This window comes from Urocitellus parryii, chromosome Y (genome assembly GCF_045843805.1).
Source record: "Urocitellus parryii isolate mUroPar1 chromosome Y, mUroPar1.hap1, whole genome shotgun sequence".
In the NCBI taxonomy this organism is placed as follows: Eukaryota; Metazoa; Chordata; class Mammalia; order Rodentia; family Sciuridae; genus Urocitellus; species Urocitellus parryii.
The window spans coordinates 32,462,529-32,478,793 of record NC_135548.1 but is presented as its reverse complement, the minus strand read 5'-3'; the positions used below and the strand labels follow the sequence as shown (position 1 = coordinate 32,478,793).

The 16,265-nt window shown below is 44.1% G+C and overlaps 2 protein-coding genes across 2 annotated transcripts; both read left to right on the top strand.

Moving 5' to 3' along the window:
* The first annotated feature begins 5,980 nt into the window (after positions 1-5,980).
* On the top strand, positions 5,981-6,934 carry LOC144251007 (olfactory receptor 5V1-like). The gene has a single exon (XM_077794143.1). The coding sequence runs from the start codon at positions 5,981-5,983 to the stop codon at positions 6,932-6,934; it is 954 nt and encodes a 317-aa protein (XP_077650269.1).
* An 8,233-nt stretch (positions 6,935-15,167) lies between these two features.
* On the top strand, positions 15,168-16,106 carry LOC144251006 (olfactory receptor 5V1-like). Its single transcript, XM_077794142.1, has one exon. The coding sequence runs from the start codon at positions 15,168-15,170 to the stop codon at positions 16,104-16,106; it is 939 nt and encodes a 312-aa protein (XP_077650268.1).
* Positions 16,107-16,265: the final 159 nt, after the last annotated feature.

The window sequence follows — 16,265 nt, the reverse complement described above, 5'->3', positions numbered from 1 at the left end:
CTGATTTTTGAGGCTGGAGGTTCTCCACTGTGTGTTTACACTTCAGGTCCAAGTGTTCATTAAATGGTGGAGGCCGAGGTTCATCTGTACCTTCTCTGTCGTGAACACACTGAGGTGAGCATGGAGGGCAGACGTCCCCTCCCAGACTGATTTCAGCTCCTTCCGGCTCCCACAGGAGTGGGGTTACTGGACCTTGTGTGCTCCTGGCTGAGGCTTCCTGAGGAACTTCCGTGCTGTTTTCCATTACGACTGTCTTAAGGTGTCTTCTCACCAACAGGTTCCTTCTTGCACTTGAGGACACATATGGTCTCCCTGTTTGTTCAAAGTGCTGGGGATGGAGCCCAGGGCCTCTCTTGTGCTAGGCAAGTGCTCACCTCTGAGCACATGGAAGCTCTTTCCTCCTGGTGTCAGCAGTTTTGCCCTGCTTGAGGGAGTGTCCGGGGGATTTGATTTGCAGCCGACGTTGTCAGTGGTGGTGAGCTTCTCTTTCTTGTGCATCTGTCGGCCATTTGAGTGTCTCATTTCAGAAATGGCTGGCCAGGCCTTAGCCCATTTGTGGGATTATTTCTTTCTTAGGAATGGGTTCGTGATACCTCATCAGAGGTGTAGCTTGCAAGCATTACTCCATTGTGTGCGTGTAGGGTTCTCGTTTATCCACTGATCTACTGCTGACACTTGCCTGCTTTCCAGTCGTCAGCACTGTGAATGACATTGCTGTACATACACACTCACGTATGGATCTTTGTGTGGACCTCTTTCCCCTCCTCTTGGGAGTGGGATTCCTCACCACTAGTGGACTTCTTGAGTTTCTTTCATGATAACTCTACATTTAATCATTTGAGAAACTGCTACATTGTTTTCCCAAATGGAGGAGCTATTTGAGGTCACTGTGAGAGGCAGGGTGTGGTTCCAGTTTCTCCACATCTTGCCAGAGCTTCTGTCATCTCACTTGATTCTCACCATTCTCCTGGGTGTGGAGGGACACCTCATCCTGGTTTCTATTTGCAGTCCTCTGTAAATCAAGTGCAGCATCTTTTCTTGTGCTTTTAACTATTTGTAAACCTTCCTTTGAAAAACGCCCATTCAGATCTTTGCCTACTTTTAGCTGGGCATTTTGAGCTATAAGTTATGAGAATTTCCGTGTACCTTAATTGCCATTCCCTTACCAGCCAGGTATTTTGCAAATTTTTTCCACTATGTGGATTGTGTTTTCAATTTAATTTTTGAATTATGATTAAATGCACCTAAAATAAAACATTCTGTCTTTGTCAGTTTTAAGTCTAAAGATCACTAGCGTTATGCACACTGGGAAGTGCAAACACTCTTCAGTTTGCAAGACAGAAAGCTCAAACCCTCAACAACTTTTGATTCCTCCCTCCACAGGCCTTCACCAACCTCTGCTCCATCTTCTGTCGCTAAGAATTTGGCTAGGTTATTCAGAATATAATTTATAATTCAGAACAGTTCATTATTTTCCAGTTCCTGACCAATATTAAAACTGAGATTTGATTATTCAGTGAAGGAAAGCATGTGGGATAAAATACATGTGTATATGTCTCTACACACACACACACACACACACACACACACACACACCCCACCCATGGCATAGAGCTCAGAGTGGGCTCTTTTCACACTAGTCAGCAGTTTAGTTACTAAGGATGTGGACATGTAGGTGGAATGCAAGACAGATTTTTTCCCTATATTATTTTCATGTTTGTGTTTGATTTTTTAATAGTACTGTATTTTGAAAAGTTTCAAAGTTATATTAAAAAATGAAATGAAACAGCAAACACCTATATTTCCTTTACCTGGACTTACTAACTGTAATATATTGATTTTTCTATGCATTTACCTGTATACATGTGAATACAAAATTTATTCATATGGATTCTTTTAATTTCTAATCAGTATACTATAAGAAAATTGATTTATTGATTACAGACTTAAATCAATTTGAAATTCCAACCACTTTGTGTCTAACAACAGTTTTCCATGCTTATGGTAAATAATCTTAACAACATAAAAGTAAATGTTTGGGCATAAGATTGTATTAAAGTTCACCCTATCTGACATGAATGAAATATATACCAATTTGGCAGTGAAATATTTTACAGGAATGATTACTCTGATTACAGCAAACTATTGTGAAAACATCAATTTCTTCTTCACTTTTGTCTGGTCATACAATCAGCAGGGAAAGTTTTGTTTTCTCTCACTCTAGGCAATTAAAACAAGCCCTTTGTCACTGCTCCACAGTTCAGGTCCATTTTCACACCTATGTGAAATTGCTCAGCTGTGAGTGCCCACGACTGCATTAGTAACTGGGACTTGTGCAGGTATTCCCACCTGGGTCTGCACTGTCGTCATAGGGGAGGTGGGGACACTATAAACTACAGTGCGACTTTGAACAGGAGCCTCACGTAGAGCTGAGGAGTGGCTTGGGTTAACTGATGTGCTTTTAGTTCTCTGGTCACCTGGCTTTATTCCTGAAATTTGGTATTGCTGAAGACACCTGTGGACCAGGAAAGGTAGGAAAATTGAGTGTTCAATTCTGGACATTGAATGGTAAGCCGTTGGATTTTGTGAAGATAATATAGGGTGAAAATGCACACATTTAAGAAGCCGGTTAAAACAGCATTAAACAAGCAAAGAGAACATTTTCAATTATTTAGAGTACCTAAATGTGTAAAAATAGTTCAGCTCAGCTCGTAAAACATGCTCCCACTGTGCATTTCCACCACCTTTGCATGTAAGGCACAGAAGTCTCTAGACGCTGTTTCTGACCCACAATCCTGAGTGTGTGTCCCTGTGAAATGGGACCATGAGAGTTAACAGGCACCAAGATGCCACCAACCAGGTGGCAGGTACCCTTTAGAAGTGTTTTAAATTTTTTTTTACTGAGTACCAACCCACAGAGTCAAAAGGGAAGCTATATAACTTGTTGCTTGGCAATAAAGCTTTAAAGAAAATTCTTCTTTGCTAAAGAAAGTTTAAATGTAATGTTTTCTGATATCATTATACTAAAAATTATATGTTTTAAATTATCTTAGCATCTGTCAGTGGTTGTTTGTGCTTAGTCAATGCTTTTCTTTTCTTTATAAATTGGAAAACAAAAGTGACCCCATGCTGAAGAGAAAAGCTGTACGTATGGTTCACGGTGCTCTGACCGCATGTGTCCAAGGGCAGGCTGAGAACTGCTAAGGTGACAGGCTTCTGGGTAGCTCCTGGTGGACTGACCCTGGCTGCACGTCCTCTCCCTGACAGTCACCATGCCCCTGGCTCTGACTCCAACAAGCTCATCTCTGCCTGTGTCCTTCACACTCTCGCCCGCCCCTGCTTCACCAAGTGACCACAGACCACACATGGCATGCCCGTCCTGAGGACGAACCCGATTCTTCTGTGTGCAGGGCTCTGGAATCCTCAGGTAAGTGGGAAAGTTCACGGAGCTTCATCCCCAGCCATTATTATTAGCAACCTGTAAGTTGTGCTTCTGATCAGATGGCAAATGCCGAGGATTGAATTGTGTTTAATTTAGTAGGAAGATCCTCACAGGAAAAAATCTGGACTCTATATCATGAGCTTGAACACATTTTAAACATTCAAGTGCAAAATTTAAGGAGATTTATTATCTTTGCGAGGACAAGTTGAGTGTGTAACTGAAAGTTGGTTCATGGTTATGAAGATATTATAGACTCATGTCTCATAACACTGAGTTTTAAAACCAGTCAAATTGTTCAGTGTGTATATAAAGAAAAACAAATATTTATTACAAAATAAATATTTACTCTCTGAAGACACTAATTTTCTTGAAATAAGAAGTACTTCATTTAATTTATGTTTCTATTTTGTTTTCAAAGTGTTACATATAAAAAGGTGGGCCAGCTGAAACTACATATCTCTATAGACTCATGGACATTGGAGAATTTTAGAATTGTCACAGTAGATGGTCTGTTTTTCTAATACATATTTTTAGTTGTATTTGGACACAAATACCTTTATTTTATTTATTTATTTTATGTGGTGCTGAGGGTGGGCCCCAATGCCTCCCACGTGCTAGGCGAGCACTCACCCTCTGAGCCACAACCCCAGCCAGTAGATGTTTCCTGTTTTAACATTTTCTTTCATTTAGTGTTAGTGGAATTCTTTTTTTTTCTCAAAGCTGCATAATGATACCCAAGGACTTTATGGTTATCACAGCAATGTTCTTCAGTATGTTCCACGAGACAGAGAGCTCATCATGGAGAGTGCTATGTATGTATGGTTCACTGTGGATGCTCCATGAGGAGGGAGGACTGATGTGTTAAGTAGGATCCATGATTCCTGTTTAAATCCTGCAGGGAGAAAGGGTGAGGAGGTAGTTTTATTCCGTTTGTATACATAAATCACTGTGTATGAGTTGCCTTAATTATGTATTTTACCTGAGCAAAGAAGTCATCAATCGTCTTATCAGGCAATGCAGAAAGAAGGGGGGTCACAGACAGGGACTTCTGCACTTTGTGTTCTAGTGGCCTTTTCTCAATTTCCAGTCAAATGTGTGTGTTAAAAAATAAATGATGGGGCTGGGGATGTGGCTCAAGCGGTAGCGCGCTCACCTGGCATGCGTGCGCCCCGGGTTCGATCCTCAGCACCACATACAAACAAAGATGTTGTGTCCACCGAGAACTAAAAAAAAAAAAAATTAAAAAATTAAAAAATAATAAATAAAATAAATAAATAAATAAATAAATAAATAAATAAATGAAAGGGGCTGGGGTTGTAGCTCAGCAGTAAAGTGCTTGCCTAGCACATGTGAAGCACTGGATTCAATCCTCAGCACCACATAAAAATAAATAAATAAAAGAAAGGTATCATGTTCATATACAACTAAAAAATATTAAAAATTAATTAATTAATTAAAAAAACAAAGAAAACAAAAAAAAACAACCAGTTTTCAAAGGGATAGAAAAACCCCACACAAGTGTAAACACGTAGACCTTCATTTAAAGTCATGTTGTAAATAGTTTTAAGAATTGCAATTATGTGAACTCTGATGAGACACACTAGTGAAACTAGAAAATTAAATAAGAATAAATAAAACTAACATGTTCTAGAATATGTAATTTAAACCACCTTATTTCCCTAAATATATTAAGCATGTGGCTAAGTATGCAAGTTTTACATTCAAAAGATACGTGTGAACAATGTGAGTATATATGTGTTTACACACACACACACACACACACACACATATATATATATATATATATATATATATATATATATATATATATATATATATATATATATATAATTTCCTGAATGGGGACAGACAGACACTTTCAAACAAGTCGGTTTATGTCTTCAGGGTGAGTTTAATTTTATTGAGTTAAGTTTATGTTTGAGTGATGATGACTTGTAGATAAAGAAGCATCCTTCCTTTGATTTCTTCAGAATGGGAAGAGCCTGTCAGAGCAGGGCGTGGACCACTTATCACCCCACCCTCTCTCCATCCTTTCAAGTGCTAATTCCTAGTGTCTACAGTAGTGGACACACCTAGGAACAATGCACAGCTTCTATGTCAAGGTCTTAGTATTGAGACAAACTATAAAAATAAACACTTGGAAATAATACAAAGCAGAACAAAGCAGGTGTCAAAGGGAAGGTGGATTTCCACTGAATTCTACAATCCCCAGAACAACGGAAACTCCTCAAATGTTTGATGGAGAAGGTAGATTTTAAATTTCTCCATCTATACAGAAGATTTCCTCTTGGTAAGGAACCAAGGGTGAATATTTTAAGAAATATCGTAAGTACTGTAAAGGACATGTGTCCAACAGGGGTTCAAATAGCTACACCTCCTGGTCAGCAGGGCTGACAGGTCATGTCCACCACATGCCCACTGCTTCCCAGAGCTTCCCAGCCCCGGGCTCCCTGCTCTCTAGACATAACCCGGCTTTTCGGCTTCCTTCCCTCCAGGAAGGCCCTGTGCAGGGAGCAGATGGACGTGGGCAACCTCAGCACAGTGACACAGTTTGTGCTCATGGGGCTCTCCGACCTCCCCGAGGTGCGCTACCCTCTCTTCGTGGTCTTTGCCGTCATCTACCAGATCACCTTGGCGGGAAATGGGGCCATTCTCTTGGCCCTTGGAATGGAGAGAAAGCTGCACACTCCCATTTATTACCTTCTGGCAAATTTGTCCCTCCTGGACATCTTCTGCTCATCGACCACCGTCCCCAAGATGCTGCACAACCTCTTGAGCGGGGAGAACAGCATTTCTTTCCTTGGGTGTGCAGTGCAACTCTATTTCCTGGTGGCCCTGGCTGGGAGTGAAGTCTTCCTGCTGGCCGTCATGGCTTATGACCGCTACATGGCCATATGCTTTCCTTTGCATTATGCCCTCATCATGACCAAGGTGCGCTGTGTCCAGCTGGTGTGTGGGACCTGGGCAGCTGGGTTCCTCAACTCCCTCCTGCACACCGTGTTCACCTTCTGCCTGTCTTTCTGCAAGTCCAACCTGGTCAACCAGTACTACTGTGACATCCCACAGGTTGTGGCCCTCTCCTGCTCCTCCACATACATGGCAGAGATGCTTGCCTTAGTGATAGGAGGCATCTTTGGGACCAGCGCCTTCCTAACCACCCTGGTCTCTTATGTGTACATCATCTGCACCATCCTCAGGATCCGGTCAGCAGAAGGCAAGCGCAGAGCTTTCTCCACCTGTGCATCCCACCTCCTGGTAGTCTGCCTCTTCTACGGCACAGCCATCTTCACCTACATGCGCCACTCCTCCAGCCAACATTCCCCTGCCAGAGACAGACTCGTCTCTATGCTCTACGGGGTGATCACCCCGATGCTGAACCCCCTCATCTACAGCCTGAGTAACACAGAGGTCAAGGGAGCGCTCACGAGGGTCCTATGTGGAGGAGCATGTTCACAGCAAGAAGAGCATTAGAACAGAGCGACTCCATGCTCTGACCAGAGTGAAGTCATGGGAAGAATTCATAGAATAGTTGCCCCTCAATGTCTACAATGCCTGTCTGTGCACCCACATGTAACTTCAGCTGACCTATCCATTTATGTGTATCTCCAACTCAAAACTTTGGGACCCTAATATTTGGCATCCAATAGTGAACGTCTTGGAGAGGAAAGGAGGACTGTTGATCCTGGGTGGACAGGTCGAAAGCTGGGCTATCCTAAGTTCACCTGGACCCTTGCCCACCGTGCACGTACTCGTACCTCAGCCTCCACCTGCTGCTGAGTCTGAATCTGTCCTATCCATCCATCTATGTGTCTTCCTTCCACCTCTTCCCCTTGGCCGTTCACCTGCTCACCCTGCTATGCTCCGTGTTACGGTTTGGATGTGAGCTGTCCACCAAAAGCTCATGTGGGAGACATGCGAGAGGGTTCAGAGGGGAAATGATTGGATTCTGAGAGCCCTAACCCCACCATTGAATCAATCACCTGATGGGATTAATTGAGTGGTAACTGACGCAGGTGGGTGTGGCTGGAGGACATGGGGCACTGGGGCCGTGGCTTTGGGGTATATATTTTTGTCTGGTAAGTGGAGTCTCTCTCTCTCTCTCTCTCTCTCTCTCTCTCTGCTTCCTGGTCATCATCTGCCACACTCTTCCACCATGTGCGCCTGTGTGACTTTGTCATCATGCTTTCTCCATCCCTGAGTCTCAGCATTTTCATGGGCTGCGACTAGAGAGCTGTGATTTCTGCTTCATTCTGTCCTTCTGTCATCTGTAGAAACAGGAAAGCTTTCTTTCCAGACTACTACTTATGTTAATTACACCACTTTTGGTCTGCAATTATTTATTTTTTAAAATATTTTTTTCCCAATTCTGAGCATCCCAATTATGTCCCAAACAGCCTCTGCTCAGAAAATAAATTAGCAGCATGACTCTTATGAATGACTATGGAGGTTCACAAAAGAGAAAAGTAGACTACTTGTTATGGTTTGGAAATGCGGTGTCTCCCTGAAGTTCTGGTGCACGATTGTGATGTGTCAACCCAAAATAAAATTTAACAATAAAAAAAAAATGCATTGCAAAGTATACTGTGTTCTTTGCTTGGAAGAATTAATATTGGGCGAGATCCAAGATGGTGGGCCGAAGGGAGGCAGCATTCTGTGTCGCTCCCTGACTTAGGTCTCAAGTAGTGAGAATACTGCTTCTTTGCAAGCGATATTCCTGCTCCCTGGCGGGAAACACAACCACCATGCCCATACAGGGCTCTAGGCCTCCGCATCAGAGTAGGTCTCCCAATTACTGGCCCACACAGGACTACTGGGCAACTAAGTGGGACCATCAGCACCCGCACAGAACTCTCAGCCACTCACCTGAGCAGAAATCGCTGATGCCACTCCCCCTCAGGACACCTGGCAGCTTCTCACATGCAGGAATCTGGCCACCACTCCTGTGTGGACCCCCATCTACCAACGTGGGGCTGCCCCATCACACCAACTTGGAACTCTGCAGCAGCAGAGATAGTCCCCTACAAGTAGTGGCCTGCTCCCAAGAACTTCCCACAGGCTCTGAAGTCAGCCAACAGCCACACACTGCACACCACAGAGTCGTTTCTGAACTCGTCGTCCAATGCCATCACGGCTCCCCCCACATAACCCGACAGCCCACTGCTGAAAGCAGGCGCCTCCATCTTGGGTCACCTTCATCACCATCTTCAGTAGGGGCAACTCCCAGTTTGGAACTCTGGCTGGCCAGGGACCCAGTTTCTACTCAGTTTCTTCACCATTCAGAGGGTGGAGATACCAGTTAACAACAGACGACCCTCCCCTATTGGATGAGAAGGGAAGCAGGAAAGATACTGATCTCCACCAAACAATCCCTGTGTCTTCCTTCAAGTTTTTTTTTTCCTCTCCCTCTCTATTCTCCCACCCTCACATCCCCAACATATGTAAAACCAAGTGCTTTGCATGAATTAGGATACCGCGGACTAGGACTTCTGACTAGCATATTACACCTGTGTAGTATACTCTTTATTTCTTTTTTTTCCCATCAGTTTCTACTATCTTAACATTTTTGTTTTTCTTAATATGAATGTGTGTTTGTTTTATGTACTCTTCTGTCTTCCCACTTACTTGTCTACCCAAATTTACTTCCTCTCCCTTCTCCTGCTACTAACCTTCCTCTTTAGATTTCTCTTGCACACTTCCTAAGATACAACAACTCTATCCCCTCATCCCCTACCTCCTCTGCATATCAGCCTACTCCTCGCCCCTGGTTCTTTGTCCACCACCAGAAACTGTAAACCCTTTTACAAATCTACTGAGTATATTGTAGATAACAATTGAATTCACCATTTCTGGACATTGTGACCAAACTGTGTCTTAATGGCAAACATCAGTTTTTAGGGTGTATATTGTTTATATTGGGATCTGATAACACTGTCCTTCACCTCAAAGGAGAGGTATCCCTACAGGAGATAAGCCTATAGGGTAAAAGAGTAACATCTAAGATCCACAGAGCTAGAAGGGAAGACAAACAGCAACATGAAAAGACAAGGGAAGAGAGTGCCCCAAACCAATCAAGATGCTACGTGATTCGAACCTATGGCTAGCACAGCAGAAGGAATGACAGAGAAGGAGTTCAGGAATTCATAATTAAAATGTTCTGTGAATTAAAGGAAAAATTAATATTGTTAAAATTAGATGTGATACAGCAATCTTTATATGGGGTAAAATTGGGAGTTCATAACCCCCTCTTATCAAACTGTGAAATATGATATATTAAGAACTATGTGATGTTTTGAACGACCAATAAAAAAAAAATATTGTTAAAATTACCATATTATAAAATCTGCAGATACAATGTAATCCCTACAAATTTCTAATGTCATTTTTATAGATTAAATTTTATATAAAACCACAAAAACCTTGAGAAGCCAAGGAAATTATGGGCAAAAATAACAAAACAGGAGGAATAACACAAAGCTGGAGTTAGCTTTGAGTAAAAAGTTCAATTTTTTTTGTTGAGATCAATTGGAAAGTGTGGTGAGTATTGCTAAAATTTGAATTTTATGTCTTCCAATATTTCTTTAAATGTCCCCTTCCAAAAGTTAAATATTTGACATGATAGATAATTTAGCTTGATCTAATTATTCCATGTTTTATTGAAAATAATAAATGTGTTATATCTAATACTATAACTACCATGAATTATTATTATCCTTATTAAATAATTTCAAGTATATGAATAAAAATTAATTCTAATTGTGATTCAAACACACCAGAAGTGATGAAAGAGTAAGAAGCAGACACCGGCTACAAGGTCAGAAGCTGTGACTGCGTGGCCCTTACACCAGTCTAAAAGTGGAATCAACCAAAATAACCCAGAACACAGCAATTCCCTGCAAGTAATCAGAAAAAAAGGGGGGGGGGGTTTGACAAACAGCCTAACAGAAAGTAAAAGTAACCGTTCTAAGGACAATAAGTGAGATATATTTAAACACACTTGTGGATAACTGAACATTGTCAGGAAAACAGAATAAACCTTAAATAGATATGCAAAAGAGAGAGAGGAAAAGACCAAAGCAGATCACTAAAAAAGGGACAGGCAATAAATACTGAGGAGTAGAAGGATGTGGTCATTGCAGGAGAACATGGTGGAGAAAAGGACAAGTGTCCACTTTGCTTAATTACCTGGAGCAGGCCTGGGGAAACTGACCGTGAGCAGACAGATGGATGCATTGAGACCTGAGCTCTGTACGGCACCATTACAGAGGTGGAAGGAGAGGACGCCCTAGTGGTGAATACAGGACAGCAGGGTGATCCTGTGCCTTGGACACCACAGACTTTGAATTACAACCGGCTTTGGAGACAGCGTCTTTCTGTCCCGACAGAGGACAAGAGGAGGTACAGCAATTTTAAATACACATGCACCCACTACAGGAAAGGGCTGCGTAGGAACATGGACACACCTGAACACAAACGTCAAGAGGAGTGAAGTAAAGGTCGGTGCTCAGACTGGACCTGGATTGTCCCCAGGGCCTGCATGGTAAGAGCCTGGGCTGCAGTGTGGCCTGCTTGGGTAGTGGAGGAGGGCCAGTGGAAGCAGGGTCACCACCCTGGACATGCCCTGAAGATGCTGGCCCTGTCCCTTCCTGCATCCCCATGCTTCCCAGATGCCAGGAGTGAGCATTTCGACCACCTCAAGCCCTGCCATGATGTACCTCGCCACAGGCCCCAAAGCCACAGGACAAATGACCATTGGGGAAAGCTCCTACACCAGGAGCCAAAACAAAACCTTTCTCTCGTTAAGCTGAATGACTGCCAGTATTTGACTGCCGAGGAAAGCCAGCTGACACGGGAGGGACTTTGCAGTAGAACCTTCCTTCTGTTCGGGAAGACCATCTGGCCATCTGGCCTGCGGAGAGCAGAGCCACCCAGGGGGAACCACAGACCATTCCACTCAGGAGCGGCAGAACCACCCTCTTCTACAAGAACATCCCTTCTGAAAAGCTGGAATAACTGTACTGGAATGTCCACGGCAGCTTGGGAGACTCTTGTCACAACCCTGGCTTGTGATAGAAAGAGGTACCAAGAGATCCCAGTGTGAGACCTGAAGAGAGAGAGGGAGTGTCCTGAGGTCCAGTCCAGGAGGGTTCCCAGGCCGACACACACATGTGGCGCCCATGCAGTGCACCCCATGGTGATGGGAATCAGGCTGCTTCAGGTAGAAGCTGTGTCCGCGCATCCGTGGCTCCCTCCCCATAGAGCAGACAGAAGCCGTGGGGACTTGCATTTCTGTTCCTTTTGATGTTTGTGTCTGACTTGGTCCTGTTGAGTCTGAAATGAGTTATTGAAACAGTGAAATGGGTTAACATTTACTTGTTGCCCTCACCACATTCAGTCATTGCAAACGCTCTCTACCTATCATCCATCTGTCCTTCGGTCATCCATCTGTCTGCCATCTATCTGACTTTCAGACAAAGATTCTTCTATTGCTCAATCAATACCCAACTAGGAAATCAAGTTGGGGTCACCATTGGAACGGGGTGCACTAACACTCACGGGTCTGACCCTGCCCACGCAGGTGTCGTGTGGGCGGCACACAGCTTCACAGAGGAGACGTGGAGTGGTGCATGGACAACATGTGGAGTTTGCCATGGAGCTGCACGTGTGTCAGTACCTGATGATATAATCCTACTTTGGAGGGATGATTGCTATGAATACAGACACCTTGACAACAACACCCTTTGCTCTTGATGACAAGTGCATTAGCAGGAAATGTCTTGCTTTACCTCAACCAGGACCATCATTAAAATCAAAGATGGCACTCACAAGATTTAGACTCATTTTTAAACTTCCTGAGATTGATTAGCTATGAGTTTCTGTTAGTCAGTTGGTTTCAATTTGGATCATGTGCAAGAGAAGAGTATTCCCTCTAGGGTCATTATCGTTACTGTCATTTTTCCTAGGGGAAAAGGGGTGCAATATAAACCAGGCTAAATTCCTGACTGCGTCCAAATGCAAGCGATGAGTTTGCTTTTCTTTCCTGATGTGATGTGCTGTCCAGATCATCTGGCCTCCTGGTTGAGTATTTTTATGGGTAATATAACCTCCTACAAAAGAATACTTAAATGTCATATTGCCTTGATATGCATATGGTAAAATAAGTCATTTTAATTGCATGAAGTTTAGGTTATATGTGGGCTATTTGTGCTTCATGATTTTCTTCTCTTGTTCTCTAGCTAGTGGAAACTTGAAATAACTCTTTTGTGAAGAGAAAAGCTTCCTGTGCGGTGTACGTGCCTTGGGCCATATGCAGAGGGGTAAGTCAAACACTGGAGGGTGGGACATCTGGGTGATTTCCCAAGGAGATGATGCCCGCCAGCCCCCATGTGGGTTCCCATGGTGTGTGTGACCAGGCGGCCACCTAGAGCACCTATAAGGCTGCATTTCATGAGCACTCTTCTTAATCTCTAGTCCATCAACTCCTGATTCCTCACATTGACAAGGAAGGTTCTGGAACTTCTTCCTCAGCAAAACACTGAAAAAAATATGACTCTTATTTTTCTAATTAGATGGCTGATTAAACAGGATTTAATTAAGTTTAGTAGAAGGAGATTGCTACTCCAAACACAAGTTCCCCCACCACATGAGCAAGTTCTACGTTCCACATGTCAAATCAAGAAATTTTATTGTTTTAAACAATCAAGTGCAAAATTTAATGAAAATGCAACAGTTTTTGGAGGATAATTGTTGATTATGTAGCTTTGAGGAAGGAATGGAGCATGTTATCAATCTGAATGATACTCATTCCTCATAGTGTTGTTTTTTTAAAAGTCAAATTTGCAAATGTAAAAAGAAAATTAGTAACTATCTTGGAAGTTAATGTTCACTTTCTCAAGTTACTGCTCCCCAGGTTAGAAAAGTGCCTTATTTATTCACTTGAATGTACTAATATGGCCAGGCCAACAGAATCTCGTTTGGGGGTTCTTCCTGCCAAGGAGGATGTAAGCCACCTGAAAAATTAAAGCCTAGAATAATTAGTGAAGAACAAAAGACAAGATCAGAAAGACAGATTCACCAGGGGAGTCCCTGATAGGTCCAGTCCACATAGGAGCTGGAGCCAGACAGTTAGGAATGGCTCCCATGTTGACTGATGGGGCACATCAAAGGCAGGGATAAGGTTTCAGGGTGGAGTCTTGCTTCCTTATGTCTTGCAGTCCGCAGGTTGATTGGCATCTTAGCCGGTCACACCCATCTCAGAGGGGCTGTGCAGCTACAGCAGGTCACCTCATCTCCAGTGATATGTGGGACCTTTGGCAGAGCTGAGGGGGAAGTTCACCTGCACCAGGCACTCTATCCCTGTGGGGGGCCACGGGACATTCCAGTGCTAGACCCATTCCCTCACTAGCTGTGATGTGCAACACAATCCACACTCAGCCCATGGATGGCTCTCAACATACAAGTACATTTTAAAGATATTCATACATAAAGATGCAAACAGGAGTTTTAAACCTGGTGGAATTGAGAACATTCCAGACCTAAGAGTTGAGATGACAGGTGGCTTTTCCCTGAACCATTCTCTCCCTCATTACACATCCCTCCTCAGATGAAGAACAATCACTGCCAATCCATGACTTATAACAATTTTCTTCCCTAGGTTTTGATTTGAAGAGATCACTAAAAACTGTTTTTTTTTTTTTTTTCCCCCAAAGAACAGTGTTAACAAACCTGGTGATACTTGAGGAGGGAAAAATAGAACTCTTGCAATTCTTACCCAAGTCTTTCAGGAAATAGAAAAGCAGACTTAAAAGCATTTCTTGCCAGGTAGGAAACTATCCTTGTGTCTAAGTGGTAACACCCTTGTTCTCTGAGAAAGAAAGCATTCCCAGCTGCCACCCGGCTAAATAGATCATATGAGGACCAGAGAAAGTAACTTTTGGATTTTATTTTCTGACCAGTTTTATCTTTGAATTTTCCATTGCATGCATGTAGTGTTAGAGGGAAAAAATCCACAGGGCTTACTTGTGGCATTGAATGAAGCTTCCTGTAAAAAAGGCGGTGACACTGGGCTTCTGTGGGCCAGGCAGGGCCATGCTGACTTGGGAGGCTTCTCTGGAAGTTGTGTGGGGATGCTCCTGCTGACTTCTTCCAGGTCTGGGTACTTCTAGTGCAACCCACTCCTTCAGCTCATGTTTCTCCATATGTCTGCTGATTCTGATTTAAGTGCACGTATCAATGATTGCACCCCTTATCAGAATGATAATATATGAGACATGGATACCTATAACAGGTAATATGAATGTCCAGGACCTTCTAAGGAATCTAGTACCAAGGATAGTACCACCCAGGGCAGCATGAGGCAAGTGTCCTAGCAGAAGACAGAGCCCTGCTCAGAGCTCGCTCCACTGCGACTTCAGGGTGGTGAAGGCTGGCACCAGAGTCCCCAGGTGTTCAGGCAGCGTCCTCTGGAAAAGGAACCTAGCAGGACTATTTCAAGAAATGGCAAGAGTACAGCTGTGTCCAACAGGTGTTTAAATAGCTGCACCTCCTGGTTCAAATAGCTACACCTCCTGGTCAGCGGGGCTGACAGGTCATGTCCACCACATGCCCACTGCTTCCCAGAGCTTCCCAGCCCTGGGCTCCCTGCTCTCTAGACATAACCCAGCTTGTTGGCTTCCTTCCCTCCAGGAAGGCCCTGTGCAGGGAGCAGATGGACGTGGGCAACCTCAGCACAGTGACACAGTTTGTGCTCATGGGGCTCTCCGACCTCCCCGAGGTGCGCTACCCTCTCTTCGTGGTCTTTGCCGTCATCTACCAGATCACCTTGGCGGGAAATGGGGCCATTCTCTTGGCCCTTTGCATGGAGAGAAAGCTGCACACTCCCATGTATTACTTTCTGGCAAATTTGTCCCTCCTGGACATCTTCTGCCCATTAGCCACTGTCCCCAAGATGCTGCACAACCTCTCTAGCGGGGAGAACAGCATTTCTTTCCTCGGGTGTGCAGTGCAGCTCTATTTCCTGGTGGCCCTAGCTGGGAGTGAAGTCTTCCTGCTGGCCGTCATGGCTTATGACCGCTACATGGCCATATGCTTTCCTTTGCATTATGCCCTCATCATGACCAAGGTGCGCTGTGTCCAGCTGGTGTGTGGGACCTGGGCAGCTGGGTTCCTCAACTCCCTCCTGCACACTGTGTCCACCTTCTGCCTGTCTTTCTGCAAGTCCAACCTGGTCAACCAGTACTATTGTGACATCCCACAGGTTGTGGCCCTCTCCTGCTCCTCCACATACATGGCAGAGATGCTTGTTTTAGTGGTAGGAGGCACACTGGGAATCAGTGCCTTCCTGACCACCCTGGTCTCTTATGTGTACATCATCTGCACCATCCTCAGGATCCGGTCAGCAGAAGGCAAGCGCAGAGCCTTCTCCACCTGTGCATCCCACCTCCTGGTAGTCTGCCTCTTCTACGGCACAGCCATCTTCACCTACATCCGCCCCTCTTCCAGCCAACATTCCCCTGCCAGAGACAGACTCATCTCTATGCTCTACGGGGTGATCACCCCGATGCTGAACCCCCTCATCTACAGCCTGAGAAACTCGGAGGTCAAGGGAGCACTCACAAGGGTCCTGTGTGGAGGAGCACGTTCATAGCAAGCAGAGCATTAGAACAGAGTGACTCCATGCTCTGCCCAGAGTGAAGTCATGGGAAAACAGTTTTCTCTCGAGATTTGGGGTAAATTTCTGTACACATGTACACACAGAAATTCATAGACATACATGTAGGTGCACCTTTAGCTGTACGTATTTATG